The sequence below is a fragment of the Melanerpes formicivorus genome, unplaced genomic scaffold, assembly GCF_026170545.1.
Source record: "Melanerpes formicivorus ecotype bairdi unplaced genomic scaffold, bMelFor1.0.p_v2 SCAF_5, whole genome shotgun sequence".
Lineage (NCBI taxonomy): Eukaryota > Metazoa > Chordata > Aves > Piciformes > Picidae > Melanerpes > Melanerpes formicivorus.
In genome coordinates, this window is record NW_027142357.1 from 27,692,816 (window position 1) to 27,710,862 (window position 18,047).

At 40.6% G+C, this 18,047-nt stretch overlaps 1 protein-coding gene across 1 annotated transcript in view; it reads right to left on the reverse strand.

Moving 5' to 3' along the window:
- The window catches only part of CNTNAP5 (contactin associated protein family member 5), a 303,624-nt gene that overhangs the window by 83,390 nt on the left and 202,187 nt on the right, over positions 1-18,047 (reverse strand). The window contains exon 13 of the mRNA XM_068138943.1: positions 3,176-3,376. Within this exon, the coding sequence (XP_067995044.1) occupies positions 3,176-3,376 (201 nt within the window). The remainder of the gene's footprint in view (positions 1-3,175; positions 3,377-18,047) is intronic.

The window sequence follows — 18,047 nt, forward strand, 5'->3', positions numbered from 1 at the left end:
TGCTTCAGGCATCCTAAAATCTAGGCCAAATCAAGAAAGAAAACCCAAGAGCTGTGATTTTTGTTCTGTTGCTCTGGTCCCAAATCATACTCCTTCCAGTCATGTCTGGACATAAACCACACAGGACTTCTGCACTTAGGCCAGCAAAATGCCCTAGGGTTTATTCACACTTGTAGCTCCTCTTCAAGTTTAGGAATGAAAATTCTTTAAATCTCAGAGCTTTAAGACACCTATCAGTACTGCTGGGTCTCTAGATTAAAATATAGCAGCAGTTCAATAATATCAATTAACAGAACAATTTAAGGCTTTGTGAGAAAAATGTCTATAATTTAAAAACTATTACTAGTCAGCTCAGAACAAATTGGTACCCATATCTTGTCATTTGGTGGTTGGATGTGATCTTAGAGGTCTTTTCCAATCAGAACAGTTCAATGATTCTACAATTTCAAGAACACATATGATTTATTTTTGAGTATGCCCTGTCTATTGACAAACTTAAATAGCCTGAGGCTATTGAGAATGCTCAGGATGAAAAATTAAAACTACAATTAAAAAGCATACAAAAGGAATTAAAATAAGAGGGGAAAAAATTATGATGCCTGCCAGTTTAGGTTGGATGTTAGGAAGAAGTTCTGTACAGAGACAGTGATTGCCCATTGGAATGGGCTGCCCGGGGAGGTGGTGGAGTCACCATCATTGGAGGTCTTCAGCAGGAGACTTGATGGGGTGCTTGGTGCCATGGTTTAGTTGTTTAGGTGGGTTGGATTGGTTGATGGGTTGGACATGATGATCTTGAAGGTCTCTTCCAACCTGGTTTATTCTATATTTAGGTATCTCTCTGCTTTCTATTTAGGTATATATATGTTATTTTAATGATTTATCAGTTGAAGCTTTACTAAAGAGTTACAAATTGCACAGTTGTGTTGTGCTCAACTGTCAGGAGCACAGTGGCACTGCAGCAGCTGGAAGAGTGAAGCTGGGCTGCTGGACACTGTCCCCTGTCATTCTTTCCCTTGAGGAGTGAGTCACAACTTTGATGAAATGCTGAAGGAGTTGCCTGCTAGGAATCATCTTAGTCATTCTGCTTTAGTCCTGAAGCAAGATAGTTTATATATGGTCAATTTAAATGAGATTGTTACTGCCAGAATTTTGGTTTTGTGGTGGCTTGTTTGTTTGGTTGTTGTTGGTTTTGGGTTGTTTTTTTTTTGTTTGTTTGTTTTCCCTGGGGTTTTGGGGGTTTTTAATTTTTTTTTCTTTGTTTTGGGTAATTCTTTTCTTGTTTGTTTGGATCCTTAAAAAGTGTCCCTAGCTTTACAGAAGGCACTGTAAACAAGAGGTATCTCAAAATCCACTCAGTGTACCTTTCTGCATATGCATGACCAAGTACTCACAGTAACATGCAAAACTAAACACATGCAGACCTGCTCTAATACTGTGGCCTTCCTCCTTACAAACAAAACATTTTGGAAATAATTAGTGTGCCATTATCGCTAATTAACGCATCCGGTGGAGTGGGGCACAGAAGACAGCAACACTGAAAGTATTTTTAAGCCATTATCTCCCCCTCCACATGAGCAGTTATGTTCTGCATTTTGTTTTCCTTTTGTGCTCTACATTTAATTCTTTAAAAAAATTATTAGCAATAGAAGCAGCTCTTGGCTGGTGAGGTGGTTTTAGGCGCAGCTGCAGCTGAGCACCATGTGGCTGCTCATGTGGCTGCTCACATGACTGCCCACCCCTGTCCCCCCCCCCCCACCCCCAACCCCAGTAGGATGGAAAGGAGGAGCTGAGAACAGAATGCAAACCCCTGCAGGCTGAGATAAGAAGAGTTTGATAGAGCAATAAAAAGAATTAATTAATAAAGGAATAACAACAATAGCAAAAAAGTAATATCTAAAAAGAGTAATATAAAATGGGACACACTCACTCAACACTGCTGATGCTTTGCTGCCCATGCCAAACCACCAGATAACTGCCCAGCTGCTGTATCAGCCTCCCTCCCCCAGCTCCCCACTTTATATACTGAGCATGACTGGCTGCTCAGCCAAAATTAAATCCCCTAGCATTACACACTGGACTTGAATCCGTCCTTCTGCATCATTCACCATGTGCACCCAGGTCCTTGTGTAAGCAAGCTCACAATCTTACAGACTAGAAACTGCCTTGCAGACCTTACATCAGTGGGCAGTCACTGCACCTTTGTATCCAAGAAGGCTGTGGTGGGTTGACCCTGTCTGGACACCCGTCTGTTTTATCACTCCCCCTTCTCAATGGTAGAGGGGAAGGAAAATACGACGACAGGCTAATGGCTTGAGACAAGGACAGGGAGGAATCACTTGACTTGGGGACAAACTAACTTATTGCCAATCACATCAGATTAGGGGAACAAGAAAATTAAAATTAATCCTAAAACAACTTCCCCCATCCCTTTCCTTCTTCCTGGACTCCCTTTCTCTCTAGCTCCATGAACTTCTCCAAAATGCTCCAGTGTGGGTCCCTTCCACAGAGTGCAGTCCTTCAGGAATAGACTGATCTAGCATGGCTCTCCCATGGGTTCACATTGGGACCCCCACCAGAGTGGGCTCGTCTCCTCAAGATGGAAGCACAGCCATCCAGCTGGGTTACAGCTTCCTTTGGGTATCCACCTGCTCTGGCATGGAGTCCTCCATGGGCTGCAGGAGAATAGTCTTGGTGACATGGGCTCCAAGAGAATCTCTGCTCTAGCACTTGAAGCACCTTCTCCCTCTCTTTCTTCACTGACCTTGGTGTCCGCAGAGTGGTTTCTCTCACATATTCTTACCTTGCTCTTTGGCTTCAATTGCTGATTTACCTTTCCCCCCCCCATTCTTAAATATATTATCCCAGAGGCCCTACAACCATTACTGATGGGCTCAGCCTCAGCCAACAGTGGGTCTGGAGCAGCTGTCTTGGAGCCAGCTGACACTGGTTCTGCCAGATGCAGGGGAAACCCCTAGCAGCTTCTCAGAGAAGGCACCTCTGTAAAAGACACTTAACTCTATTCTGTATTGCTATTATTTATTTGTTGGGTTTGCATTTTTTTTTCCTTTTTTCTCCCCCCCCCCACCCTCCTCCCCCCTTTAGTCACAGTGCAGCCTGTACCTGCTGTATAATCAACAAAAGCTAACAAGGAAAGATTTGGGATCATTGCACTTACTCGGAGTATTCAGCAGACGTGACTTTTTGCAGTGGTAGGCCGCCTCCTGCTCACAGTACTCTGCACTGTTTATCACGGCTTCAAGCTGCTCTGCACTGCTGTTGTAGTTAAAGGACATGGCGTAGGGCTTCTCCAGATCAGCTGCTTGGGCTCTAGTTAGCCTTGTATTGTTGTGCTGCACTGTAGTCCAGATTTTATCTTCTGTTAAATGAAAAAGAAATGAATGGAAAGTTAACAGCAAAAAACTTACAAGCAGGGAACAAAAAACCCCAAACCAACCCAACTGTCATATAAAGCTTTACTGCATTGGAAAGAGCATCAGCAGGACTCTGGTCTCCAAAATGTTCGCTCTGTGATGAAGAAATATTAGAGGTCAGTGTAGCCCCCAGAGGTGTTTCTCCCTGAACAAGCTCAAGAAAACACTACTGCTGAGCAAGAGAGAAATGACAAGCTTCCCAGGAACAATGGGATATATTCAGTATCTTCTATTGCCACGTATGTGAAAAAAATTAGGTACCTTTCAGCTGGTTTTGGCCCTGAGAGACAAGACATAATAATACAGCTCATGGAGTAACATTCATCTTTTGCAAACATAGCTGAATTTGAGAGCACAGCCCACTCTGTTATAACATGAAATGGTAGTAGACAACTGTGGCTCATGAGCTTGCACAAACTCACCACAAGCAGAAGCCACAATCTCTTATCAGAAAGCTGAGAGTGTGTTCTTACATGCTAGCTGGAAGTCAGATCACTCATTTTACTCTGTTCCCAGATTTTTCTGTGTAAGTTGAATGATGCCTTGCTTGGATGATTGTATAGAACAACGTATGACTCAGCATCTGAAGTTAACTGTAAATGTTGATGCTTTTGCACCATGAGGAACCCATTCTGATTTCCTTCATTGCGTTTACTAACAGAGAAAGGGATTTCACTGGTGACAGAAATCAGCATCTAGGCCTAAGCACAACCTGCACTGTAATAACCCATCTCATGACCGGCTTGGCATGATAACGAGAACATCACAATTAGAAGCAATTACCTTAGCAGGGAGGCTGTTTCCCAGCTGGTTGGGGTGAGATGGCAATGGGCAAGATAACAAGGACAGCCTGAAAAGCCAATCTGCCAAGCTGACCCACAATAAAATGCAAACTGTTTAATGAGGATTAACAGGAATAAGCTCTGCACACGTTCCACAATGTTATTAAGAGTCACAACCAGTAAAATTCCTCTTTATCAAAGACTCTACTTGCCCAGGGAGGATACAAGATATTGACAGGGTAAACACGTGAGGAAGCAAATTTTAATCATTGTATGAGGAAGACTTCAGTCTTGCAGAAATTTAAGGACAGTTACAGAGGAAGTGGCAAGATCTAGACAAGAGATTTCTGTTTTGTTATATATGCTTCAGCAGCGAAACCCTAGATAATGCTGAAGTGACTCTTTTCTAAACCCATCTTAAAAAAACATACATTTGAGTATTTAGGTAATTTTACCAGATTACTTTGTCTGCATTTTTGCAGAACATGAGGTTTCCAGTTGCTCTCCAATACAGACATGACAAGCCCAGTAGGTTTTATGGATACGGCAGTGCACTGGAGTTGAAGTGTTTTCTGTTCAGCTAGAAATATCCCACAGAATACTTCTAGTAGAACTTTCATAGGAATATAAAAATCCTAAATGAGCTATCTGTGCAAAGACACTCCGGTAATTTAGTATATTTTTGTTACGGAGGAAGTCAGATGACAGGCGAATCACAACCACCATCTGGAGACTACTTAAAGAGGTCTGTTTCAAGACCTGGCCACAAGTTAGGGAGAAATGACTCTTCTAGTAATGTATGACATTAATTGTAAGGACAGTAAGCTTGGCAAATCATACATTCACTCACAACGTTCTCATAATTTCTATCATGGCAGACAGAAACCTTGAGCTCATAGATCTGTAATTCTGTGTTTCTTACTGAGATCAGGATGCTTCCTGTGGATGTTTTGAGTTGGAGCCCAAAGAAACACTGCTGCAGTGTGTGATACAAAAAAGTTAGATTAAAATCACAATAAATATTACAAATGTATTGCTTGTAAAACTTGCCCTAGTGGCTGTTATCACAGGCAACACTGTAGCACAATACCCTGCACAATCCTGCATATATTGCTTCCAGAACAATATAATTCAAAGACTTCATAACACACATCTTGTATATCTGAAAGTAGTGATTCTTATCATCCAGAGTTTCTCTCGTTTTTTCCTTTCAGTCTCTCAAAGACTGACATGAACAGAGTGGATTTTTCAGACAGTTGAAGGTGAGCTAACTTTACTCTCAATGAAGTGAGTAGAATTTGAATTCCTGCCCTTACTGAAAAGGTGAACATCAAGTTGCTGACACTATAAGCAAGATGTAAAACCAAGAGACAATGTGATGAACTCATTTCCGAAATTTCAGGTGGGCAGGCATAAGCTCCTCCCCACCCAGAGTTATTAGCATACTATTTTGAGTATTTATTATTATTATTTATTTATTATTATTTTATTTATATTCATTATTTATTTAGTATTATTTATTTTAGTTGCAATAAAACCTACACTCACAGTAATGACTACAGTGTTGCTTGGGAAGGACAACACCCTAATGGTAGAGTTTCAGAGTAATTTCCAGCCTGTGTACTTCTACACCAGGAAAAGTCCTATGTAGGTGTCTGAAAAGCCAAAAGCATCAAGATCTAGCAATTTGGAAGCAACAATGGATTACTAGGAAAAAACTATTAAAAGTAGCATAAGACAAAACAGTCTTCTAAAGAATTGTCTGAAAGGTAATTAATTGACCTCTAAAATTAGTTTGGACAAGGTACCAGTGAACATACCATTAATGTCAAGCTCTCATTGTTGTCCACATTGCTGGACAATGCAACATATCTTTCTCTTATTTTCCTCTGTGATTGTTCATTAATTTTCAATGGCCTTCTTATCATTACAGCTGCACTCAGCTGTCCCTCTGAGATCTGAATTTTGACATTCAAGTACTGGTTTTCTTCACGGGATCCTTTAGAAATAGGAATCTAACTTCAGATTTTTTCCATCCTCTAGTTTGTGAAGGGAAAGTCAAACCAAAACAAATGACTTTCTGTACTCACTGTAATTGCGATTTAGCAAGTACATCAAAGAGGAAGCGAAGAATTCCAGAGTTATATTACAGATATCTCCTAATCTATACATCTGATCTGTTAGGTATACTACTTTTGCAGATGAGATCTGCGGTTTGCTGGTCATTTCGACAAGTCTCTCTTTGCTGCATCTTTGAAGTGAAAGTAAGCATCAGTACAGCTTCACAAAAAACCCCATACCTTTGGCTCACTGATCTAACAAAAGGGGAGTCACTGCCACCAGCAAGCATACCTCTGGGACAGCAAAAGCTGCCATCATTCAAAAGTTTGCTTCTTTTCCCTGTGCACAGTTGACATAGAAAGAGCAAAGAAAACCACATTGTCTGCTATATATTTTATTTTTTTTATCCCAAAACAGAACAAAGAAAAAGACTTAAAAAACTTGGGAGTCTGAAAGGAAGTCTTCAGATTAAAAGGATGACCAAAACCATGAAAGATCACAGAATCGCAGAAAATGTCTGATTGGAATAGACCTTGAAGGCCATCCAGTGCAACTTTTGACCCAGCACTGAAGGGTCAACACTAAACCATGTCCCTAAGTGCCAAGTTCACATGCCGCTTAAACACCTCCAGGGACGGTGACTCCACCACTGCCCTGGGCAGAGCATTCAAAGGTTTAATAACCCTCTCTCTGAAGAAGTATTTCCTAGCATCCAGCCTGAACCTCCCCTGGTGCTGCTTGAAACCATTTTTTTTAGTCCTGTTGCTTGTCACCAAGAAGAAGAGACTGGCTCCCTCCTTGCTCCAGTGTCCCTTCAGGTAGTTGTAGAGAGCAACGAGATCTCCCCTCAGCCTCCTCTTCTTCAGACTGAACAACCCCAGCTCACTCAGATGCTCCTTGTAGACCACATGCTCCAGCACCTCAGCGTCTTTTGTATAGTGAGGGGCCCAGAACTGAATACTCAAGGTGTGGCCTCACCACTGCTGAGTACAGGGGGATGATCACCTCTCTGTTTCCCTGCTGGCCACAGCATTTCTAATACAAGCCAGGATGCCATATGCTTTCTTGGCCACCTGAGCTCACTGATGACTCATATTTAATCAACTGTCAGCCAGAAAACCCCCAGGCCCCTCTCAGAGTTGCAGCTTTCCAACCACACATCCCCAAGTCTGTAGCTGGCCACGGGGTTGTTGGAGGGAAGATGCAAGACCTGAAGAGCTGCTGACAGCAATGTTACAGAAGGAAAAGGAAGAGAGATGTATTCAACTACCTCAGCTATGCTTTTTCCCATTTCCAGGTACTTCCATTCAAGAAAGAGGGATGTGAGGTCTAGAGAGGCCCTATGAAACATGCACAAAGTCACACAAAACTTGTTTCAAGAGGAAGGGATTATGTTCACATCACAGTAAAATAAGCAGAACAAGTTCTTCCAAAAGGATATCTTTGTTTACATGTGGCAAATGAGCCTAAAAAAAAAATATGAGATTTTAGTTTCAGACAGAGTGGAAGAGCTGACACTGCTGCCTCCTGCATCTCAACTGAGGGAAAAGTAATTAACAGCTGGAGGGCAGTAAATCTTCAACCATTCCAAGACAAGAACACGACCACGTGTACCTGCTTCTATAGATTAGAAAACTACACAAAAATAATTCCAGTCTTTCTTCTGGAGACCTTTACCATTCGGGTCAACTCTTGGGCTTTATTAAAGCACTATTTTCTCTACCTCAAGCCTGTCAGAATTTGGAAAAAGATCATACTCTTTTCTAAAATTCACATGCAGAAGTTTAGCTGGAAATGCTCCCAGAATATAGCTGCCTGCCTCAGAATCGGGTCAAAGAATTACAGCCTGACAGTTTGATCAGCGTGTACTCTGAAGTTTACTGATAACAATCTGTGAGCTTGCATTTCCAGTGTGCTTCAGGACCTATGTAAGAAATGCAGCTGCATTCTGGACATGCACACAGATCACTACAGCTAGAAAGCAGTGTGGCACCTGCCTGCAACTAAGCTCCAGGACTTGCATATGCTTTTGCAGAGGCATACCTCTGCATGCATTATGCCTATGGCTTCTGCAAATGGGGCTTCAAATACTGTTCCTCTTTCACAACATGAGAATTTAATTTTCTCACTTTATTGCTTTTTAAGACAAAATATTCTGGTTTGTTTTCATTATATTTTTAAGCAGTGACACTGTAATCATTGATGCATCCCAAATTGAGTGAAACTAGATCCTTCTAGCCATTTCCACATCCTGGAACTGTGAAACTAGTCAGATAAAGCTCTTTTCCTTTAACTCAGGTCTTTTCCTTTAATTGAACAAAGAAGTTATCATTATCTTTTTACATCTGTCCACCCTGTATTTTATTTTCTTGTTTGCTCAATTTAATGAACTCTCCCTGTATTTGTGAATGTGTGATGAGAATGAAAAAGCTCTTCTCCAGGCAAAGGTCACTGTTTATTTATACCTTCTATTATTCCACTTTATTATTTTATTACTTTCTCAGCTTGGTAACATTTCAAACCACACAAGCTAAAAGTCATTCAATACCCAGTAGGGGAGTGCAGCCACATCATCTACTGCACAACCTGGAATAGTTAAATGCAGCCTTGAAAAGCAGATTTCCTAAATGCTTATTAAATTGTTCCATAATTTAAAGGTGACAATGCCTTAATTTCAGGGTAATGCTACAGCTTTATGATCTCACAGTTTTATTTAATGGTCCAATTTAGTAAGATATTATGCTGCCTGTATTTGGTCCTAAGAGATGTTTTTACAGCATGGGACTGCAATGCATTCAGCATACTTTAGACCCTCCATTTGGCCTCACCCATAGTTCTATCATCTTGCTGGGAGCCTCCAAGTTGCTTTTGATGGCACACAAATTAAATTGTGGGAAATTAGAGCAGCTGCAAAACTGGTTTTCAATGAGTTCTATATTGCCTAATTCTCATTTTTATTCTTCAATTTGAAATATCTTTGTGGAACATATTTCACCCATACAAATTGCATCACTCCTTTGTGATTTAGAAGGTTTGTCACAAAACAAGATTATTCAGACTGATTAAATTGCCAACAAGCCAAACATATGGTAAATGCTACGTGAGAGAGAGAAAAATTGCTCTGAGAGCTCATATGATGCATTTGTTTCATGGTGCTCTGCATTGAATGCCAAATGTTGTCCTGAAAGCTGTACCTATAACCTCAAGAGTAACCACAGAAAAGACAGACTCTCCTCCTTGAACACTACACTGTTTTAAGCTGTAGTGGTTAAGACAGTCACTCTAACATACATCCTGCAAAGAATATGAAGAGGCAATTTCTCATCACAAACAGCTTTAACTCATTGCCTCCAAGGAGGTGTTTTCTGAGCATCCTGTAAAACCCACCCATTTTTTAAATTATTATTTTTTAATCTACTGGGTTTTTCTGTCTGCTGGAAGACCCAACAGTGTTTCCTTTAGGAGTTCATTTTGTGCTCATCATCCAGTTCCCATCTCCCCAGTCCTGCATCCAGCTCACTCTCCAATGGTCCTGGCAGACTACACCTGCAGGTGTGCATTCTTCCAGAATGCTCAAGCCAGGAACCATTCCCCATCTGTAAATCCCTCCTGACAGTCAGCAGCCAGCACCAGGAAGGCATCATGCCCCCAGGTCTACAGACATGCTGCCCCTGCCCTGGCAGAGAGGGAAGAGCTAGGTTCCCAACTCTTTTACACCCCAGGCAGGAAGCTTGATTGCTTTGAGCCCACAGTTCGAGGCATCTTAGTCAGAAGAATGACCATGCCAGACAGTTCTGATGGATGGGAACAAGACTTTTTGTCTGCACACTTTGCACCCTCATCCTCCATGTTGTGCTGAAGTCCAGACCTGGCAAGGTGCTATCCTGCCAGCCTACTTCATGATGATACTCCATTCTCCTCACTTCCTCTAATACAGAGTATCCACAGCAAACACTAAGAAAAATTGAAGCAACAGTCACTGTACTACTTCCTAGTACAAAATGGAGACTTCTCCACTATGCTCAGATTTGTGACAATAGGGAAGTCCTCTCTGACTTGTCTCATTCATCTTGCCACTAACTTCTGAGCACTGAAAATGTGACAGGAAAGTGATTAAGCTGCAGAAGCCCTTGGTTGAAAGATAAAGGCTAAAGGACAGTATCTACTGTTACATTCTTCTGTACTAAATCTTCCTTGTGGGGTCCTCCTGCAACTGTGACAGTGAAGAAGGCCTGCAGCACTTCTCCTGTGGTGCTCATAAGAAAGACAACAATTTTGCTGTAAAAAGCAAGGCAGCTGCTGACAGCTCAATGCTTTTGACATAATATAAACACTAACATGTTTTCATTTTATGAAGTTCTGAAATACTTAATGAAAATTCAAACCAGAAATGCATAAACTGTCAGGACTACAGTGCCAGAGGACCTGCAATGATTGAGGGGATAAATTGTAAATCTTTAAAGGCTGTCTTTAATCTAAACAGTAGTAAATAATTTGTAAAGGATTCTCATTTGTTGTTTTCTCCAGTGATTAAGTCCCTCACAAGTACAGAGTCCCTCACAACTACAGAGAGCAGGCTGTATTAAAAAAAAAAAAAAAGGAAAGTCAAACAACAAACAAGAAAGACACTCCAAAAACAACTTCTTTAGGAAGTTCAGAGCTATAAAATCTTATCTAGATCTTTATCAAAATCTCAGGGAGTTTCACCATTTAAGTTTTTGTTCCACAGTTATGTAGTGGCAGGTGATAAAACAAGAATTAAGGGCAAGACAACCTCCTTTTCCTCCTTCTCTCTGTTATTGTCTCAGCCTAACCAGCAGCAGTCCACCATTTTTCACATGAAAGTCTGCCATGTCCATGGGAAATGTGACAAGGGCTGAGGCACGTGGTGAATTCTTCAAAGTAAATGGAGACAATTTCTTATGGCGATATTGATTCATATGTTGCATAAGGAAAAGAACTGAGATTCATGCGTGGAAACAAAGGGAAAGTGAACACTATGGGCAGTAATGCCACTAGCTCCATGATTATTTTGGACACATTATACAGAATACAGAATTAACTAGGTTGGAAAAGGCCTTCGAGATCATTAAGTCCAACCTATCACCCAAAACCATCTAATCAACTGAACTATGGCACTAAGTGCCTCATCTAGTCTCTTTTTAAACACCTCCAATGATGGTGACTCCACCACCTCCCCGGGCAGCCCATTCCAATGGCCAGTCTCTCTTTCTGGGAAGAATTTCTTCCTAACATCCAGCCTAAACCTCTCCTGGTGCAGCTTGAGCTGTGTCCTCTTGTTCTGTCACTGATTATCTGGGAGAAGAGACCAACTCCCACCTGGCTACAACCTCCCTTCAGGTAGTTGTAGATAGCAATAAGATCTCCCCTTCACCCCTCCAGGCTAAACGCCCCCAGCTCCCTCAGCCACTCCTTGTAGAGCTGTGCTCCAAACCCCTCCCCAGCTTTGTTGTCCTTCTCTGGATTATGTTCCTCTCTCCCTCTTTGTACAGTGAACCTTTCTTCACTCATTGTCATTTTTGTTTCTAAGGCTGAAGAGCCTTTCTCCATTTCCTATTTGTATTTCTTCCAGGTTGCCTCTCATTCCATCACTTTATATTCCTGTATCCATTGACTTCTTCTCAAATCTGGCTTTTGGGAGGAATATTTTCCCTTTTTTATTTTCTTTTTTTTTTGATTAGGGACTGCCCTCAAATTCTGTGCTTTCATTCTTTGAAGTTTAAGTTCTAAGAGGGGCTCTTGGGCATTATAATGAAGTACTAAGACATCATGAAAAAGTGCATGAAGACATAATGGCATGAATGAGGGTGGTGGAACACTGGAATAGGTTGCCCAGGGGGGTGTTTGAGGCCCCTTCCCAGGAGATATTCAAGGTGAGGCTCGATGAGGCCCTGGGCAGCATGATCTAGTTGGGGATGTCCCTGCTGCCTGTGGGATGTCAGACTGGATGACCTTTGGAGGTGCCTTCTGGCCTGGATCATTCTATGATTCTATGAATTAATGGAATGGAATGGAATGGAATGGAATGGAATGGAATGGAATGGAATAGAATAGAATAGAATAGAATAGAATAGAATAGAATAGAATAGAATAGAATAGAATAGAATAGAATAGAATAGAATAGAATAGAATAGAATAGAATAGAATAGACCAGGTTGGAAGAGACCTTTGAGATCATCGAGTCCAACCTATCATCCAACACCATCTAATCAACTAAACCATGGTGCCAAGCACCCCATCAAGTCTCTTCCTAAACACCTCCAGTGATGGTGACTCCTTGAGCAACCCAGGGAGATTGGAGTAGATGGTTTCTAAGGTCTCTTCCAACCGAAGCCATTCTATGACCCCAACGGACACAAAAAGGTTGTATGGAGGGACTTACTTGGAGAGCTGGGTCCTGTCTTCAACATATCAATCAATGACTGGATGAAAGGACAATCTACTCTGAGCAAGATTGCTGGTGATACAGAACTGGGAGGAGTGGCTGACACCCCAGCAGGCTGTGCTACCATTTAGTGAGACCTGGCCAGGCAGAGGAGAACTTCATGAAATTCAACAAGGGCAAGTGTAGAGTCCTGCACCAGGGGAGGAACAACCCCCTGCAGCAATACAGGTGAGTGGGGACCTTCTGGAGAGCAGCTCTGCATAGAAGGACCTGGGAGTGCTGGCAGACAACAAATTTGTGAGCCAGCAATGTGCTCTTGTGGACAACAGTGTCCTGGGGTGGAGGTCCTTACCACAAGGACTCAGGTCCAGCCAGTTCTGTTTTGTAGTCCCATCTCTTTGTTGCTCATCTGCTCCTTGTTCCCAGTGAAGTGAGTAAAGCTGTACCTCTATAGCATTGTCCTCAAATAGCTGATCAAATAGTATTCTGTAAGAGGGACTATTCAGACACTTAAAGTACTTAGATACTTCAGCTACAAATAAAACTTGCATACTCCTGAATTCAACCCTTTTTACATACCATGGAATATGCCCTATATGCAAAACCAAAACATCATTGTTAGCTGACTGAAAAAAACAAAAGGCTAGAAGCAATTTACAAAAAATTGCAAATATAACTTGGGCAATCTCCTTCACATCTTCTTAGAATCCCTTACTTTGAGATTTAAACACAATTTGTATACAGTTTTCTGAGTTGGAGAAAATAGAGCTTTACATTTCGTGCATCAGGAAAGCAGGCAATATTTGCATTTTGAGAGGATACTGCAAAACAGAGATGATCTGCAGCAAAGACAGATATCTTTTTGTTCGTTAATGAATTTTTCATTATGGTAGTTTCAAAACCAGATCTTGCACTAGCAGTAAGACCTTGGATAGGGATTCATTTTCCCCAATCTGTATAGCTGGAAAACAAAAAGGGAAGAAAACAAAACAAAACAAAACAAAAAAAACAACTAACAAACAGAAAATGACAAACTATTTGAGAACTGGTGAATATCTGGCAAAGATAAAATGAACCATTGATCTAGTCATGGCAGTTTCTAAGCATTGTTGATTTGATAGCTTGCTGTCTACGACTACCTGAAGAGAGGTTGTAGGCAGGTGGGTGTTGGTCTCTTCTCCCAGGCACCTACCAGCAGAACAAGAGGACAGAATCTCAAGCTGCACCAGGGGAGGGCTGGATGTTAGGAAGAAGTTCATCACAGAAAGAGTGACTGGCCATTGGAGTGGGCTGCCCAGGGAGGTGGTGGAGTCACCATTACCAGAGGTGTTTAAGACTGGATGAGGCAGTTGGTGCCATGGTTTAGTTGATTAGATGGTGTTGGGTGATGAGTTGGACTTGATGATCCCGAAGGTCTTTTCCAACCTGGTTAATACTATTCTATTCTATTCTATTCTATTCTATTCTATTCTATTCTATTCTATTCTATTCTATTCTATTCTATTCTATTCTATTCTATTCTATTCTATTCTCATATAGTAAAAAAGCATTGGTAAAGAAATACAGTGACAGAATGACTCAAGTAAGCAAATCTTTCAGGTATCAAGTGTAAAATTTACTCTGAAGGCCATGAGGAAAGGTTACTAACACATACTTTTCATACAGGACAGCATAAAGAGTACATGGATGTAGCTTGCATGTCTATAGGCTTTGGGGAATATGATTATTAGCATTTAAATAGTACTCTAGACAGATCAATAGATTTCTAAGCAACAAGAGAAAAAGAATAAGCTTCACAATGATAGAAAGGTTGTCAGACCAGAGGTTCAGAGGGTCCATTAGATGTTTTCTGTATTGATTGCTATCAGTCACTTCAGAGGGAAGAGATTAGTTCAGTTGGGCTAATTAGCAAACAATCAGCCTACAAGGAAAATTTCTTTTCCACTGCTGGTGGTTGTTCATTCCTCCAAAGCATGCTAAGATACATTGTCTCTGTACTTTATGCAAAACAGTGTGGGTGTAGAGTACTATAGATGACAGGAGAATCCTGGTAAAACAAGCAGAGCTAATTCACATTCCTGTGCAGGATCCTCTGAAGAGTCTAGCTATGTTGTTACAGTGCTGAATGCAATCATCCCAAATTAATAATCCCTGAATGAGCCCACACAAAAACTCATGCTGCCTCTCAGAACATCCAGCAATATACCATCATGGTTTAGTCACAAATCTAGTTCACTTCCCTCACACACATGCATATTTTATGTGGTTTCCTCATTGTTTCTTAAAACTGATGAATTTTTCTTTAAGAGTTTACTTTGTTTTGTGTATAATGGGTACGCAAGGTGAAGAAAACATTATGTTAATAAGGTGCTGTCTTTATTTTTAATCTATTTTTGAGTTTGTTGCCTTTCTCTGTCATTGAACTGTCTCTCTACTCCCGTTGTAAAAACTATGCAAATGAATGTTGCCTTCTGTTAATAAGGCCCATTCGCTTTGGGTCATCCCAACCTAAATAGCCCTGGATTATTTCTTTCTAACCTCTCTTTGAACAAATATCATTCTATGCCTTTAATTAGGTATATTACTGTTCCTGATGACCCTCTATTTCAACAACATATTTTACTTTTACTAGAAATAAACAGCCTTCATGAAAAGTCCTTCTAAAGCACAGTACATACTCTTCCCTCTTCCTGACCAACTCAAATAATAGCATGTCACCTACAATTTTTGTCACCTTGATTTTTCAGACACTTCTCTAGACAATGAATAAATACATTTATCTACTCTGGTATTAGTGCATATTCTGTGACACTTTACTGCTAAATTTCCTGCCATGCTGAAAACTGGCTTCACATTTTTTAATACATTCTTCTTCTATTTTTCTCCCTGCAAAAATTCCCTTCCCTTACTTCTCTCTCCCTCCTTGTACATTGTCCAATTCCCCCTCAACACACAAAATGACAATTTTCTAGTTACTGCAGAATTTTTATTTGGCAGTGGGCTGTTAAAATTGACAGGATGCAGCCAAGTCACTGGAACCACAGACACAATACATTAACTTGCAGTGTTGATTCCTCCCATATCCTCATCACATATTGGATGCCTATGACCAGATATCAGTATGTAGGAAAGCTGGCGTTAATCTGCCTGCCCCAGCTAATAACTGGCTACAAACCAAGATCCCTATGTGTTTAATTACACAGGAAAAAAAAAGAGAACAAAAAATTAAACAAATGTAAGTGAACATTAAGGAACAACTCTAAATGCAATGATGCTGCTCATTTCTGATGATCCAGTTCTTTCTTTGAATTCAACCTTCACAGACTCAAGGCAATGACATCTGTAATTCCCAGAAGTCATTAGCTCACTGCACCTCTATACTCTTAAAAGCACTAAATGAGTCATTTCCCCAGATTTTCCATTACACCTCCAAATTCTTCAGACTGAACACATTTTGGGTATAAAGAGGTTACTGCTTCTTGAACTGTATACAAAAAGAACTGTAAAGCTTCATTTAGCCCAGGAGCTCACCTCTGCCTTCAAGGGTGAATAGATACCCAGGGAATTGTGGGAAGGCAAAAGGTTGTCCTGGAACTCATTCCTATTGTGCAATAATCTTTGTCTCATGGCTGCCTGAGTTACCAGCTGTAACTACTAACTTTCTGGCCAGGAGATTGAGGAAAGTGATTCTTGGTGCTCTACTCCTACCTAGTGAGACCTCACCTGAAGTACTATGTCCAGTTCTAGAGTCCAAGGTACAAGAATATGAACCTGTTGGATTGGATCCAGAGGAGGGTTACAAAAATAATCAGAGGGCTGGAACACCTTTCTTGTGAAAAAATGCAGAGCAGGTTGGGGTTATTCAGCCTGGAGAAAAAAGGGTTCTAGGCAGACCTTCTTGTGGCTTTTCAGTATTTAAAGGGGCCCTTTAAGAAAGATGGGGACAGACATTTTTTTAGTAGGGTCTGTTGCAACAGAGCAATGGGTCATGGTTTTAAACTAAGAAAGGGTTGATTTGAACTAGATAAAAGGAAGATATTTTTTACAGTGAGGATAGTGAAACACTGGCAAATGTTGCCGAGAGAGCTGGTAGAAGCCCCATCCCTGGAAGCATTCAAGGTCAGGTTGAAGGAGGCTCTCACTATCCTGATCTAGTTAAAGATGTCCCTGATCACTGTGGATGGGTTGGACTAGATGACTTTTAAAAGTCCCTTCCAACTCAAATCATTCAACAATTCAATGAACTAAACCTTCCCATTTAATTACACCTTCTGAGTCTATGAGACAGTATTAGGGCTTTTTCCAGCCTGTGTATTCACTTTCTGTTGATACACCGGTGTCATTGATGGCCTGTGGTAGTTAAGTTTCAAGCTGAATTATTAATTGCACTAGAAAAAATAGAACAAAAAACTCCCAAATCGTACTATCTAATAATTTAGCTGTCCTTTGGCTCATATGTAATGAAGAGGAATCAATCTCCATTTGCTTACTCTATGACATGTATGATCTCCATACCTTCCTCTAATAGTTCCCTTCACCACATTTTTCATTTGCTTAGGCTTCGAGCATACGAAACCCATTCATGTTTCTGTCTACTATTTTTTTCTTTCACAGGATGTGTGATATGGATTTATGTCACTGAACTGTAAAAAAATGATGACTTTTTTTCATCTGCTTCCTATATGTTCCTAATATAACAGCACAGATTTTTTTAATTATTATTATTTTCCCTGATTATCGATGCTTTTAGAAAGCTTTGCAGAAGCATTATTGAGAAAGACTAGCAAATTCAGAATCCATCCCTGTGTACACAGAGTTATTTCTTCCATACTTTGCACTTAATCTACTACTAGGTTGTTTTTTGTTGTTTTGTTTTGTTTTAATAACAATAAGGTATGTTCACAGAGAGAAGAAGCTCTTGTGATGAAAGCATCCAAACCATATTTAGATGATACAGAAGCACAACACAAATGTACCTCAAACTCTCTGGATAACTGTAAAATAGTTAATTTCTTTCTATGTTTCAGTCCTCTTTTATGCAACAGGAACAATGACCTTCCCCTACCACAAATGAGACATCTAGGGGAAAAGAAGAAATACAAAATACAACAGGTTTTCCAGGCTAGGAGGTTCTGTCAGTTTTCCTGTCTCCACTTTTCTTGTAACCAAACCAAAGCAAAAATGCCAGCAAGTTCATTACAGATAGAGAGTAAATTAGGTATATACCTTCTAGATTTCTGCCAGATAAAATTTAAGGAAAGCAGATGCTTTCTGCAAGGAGTTTGTCAAAAATCCTACTTCTTCAGCAGAGATAAAAAGCACTGACAATGTTTTGATCACATATATTTATATGGCAAATAATAAAAA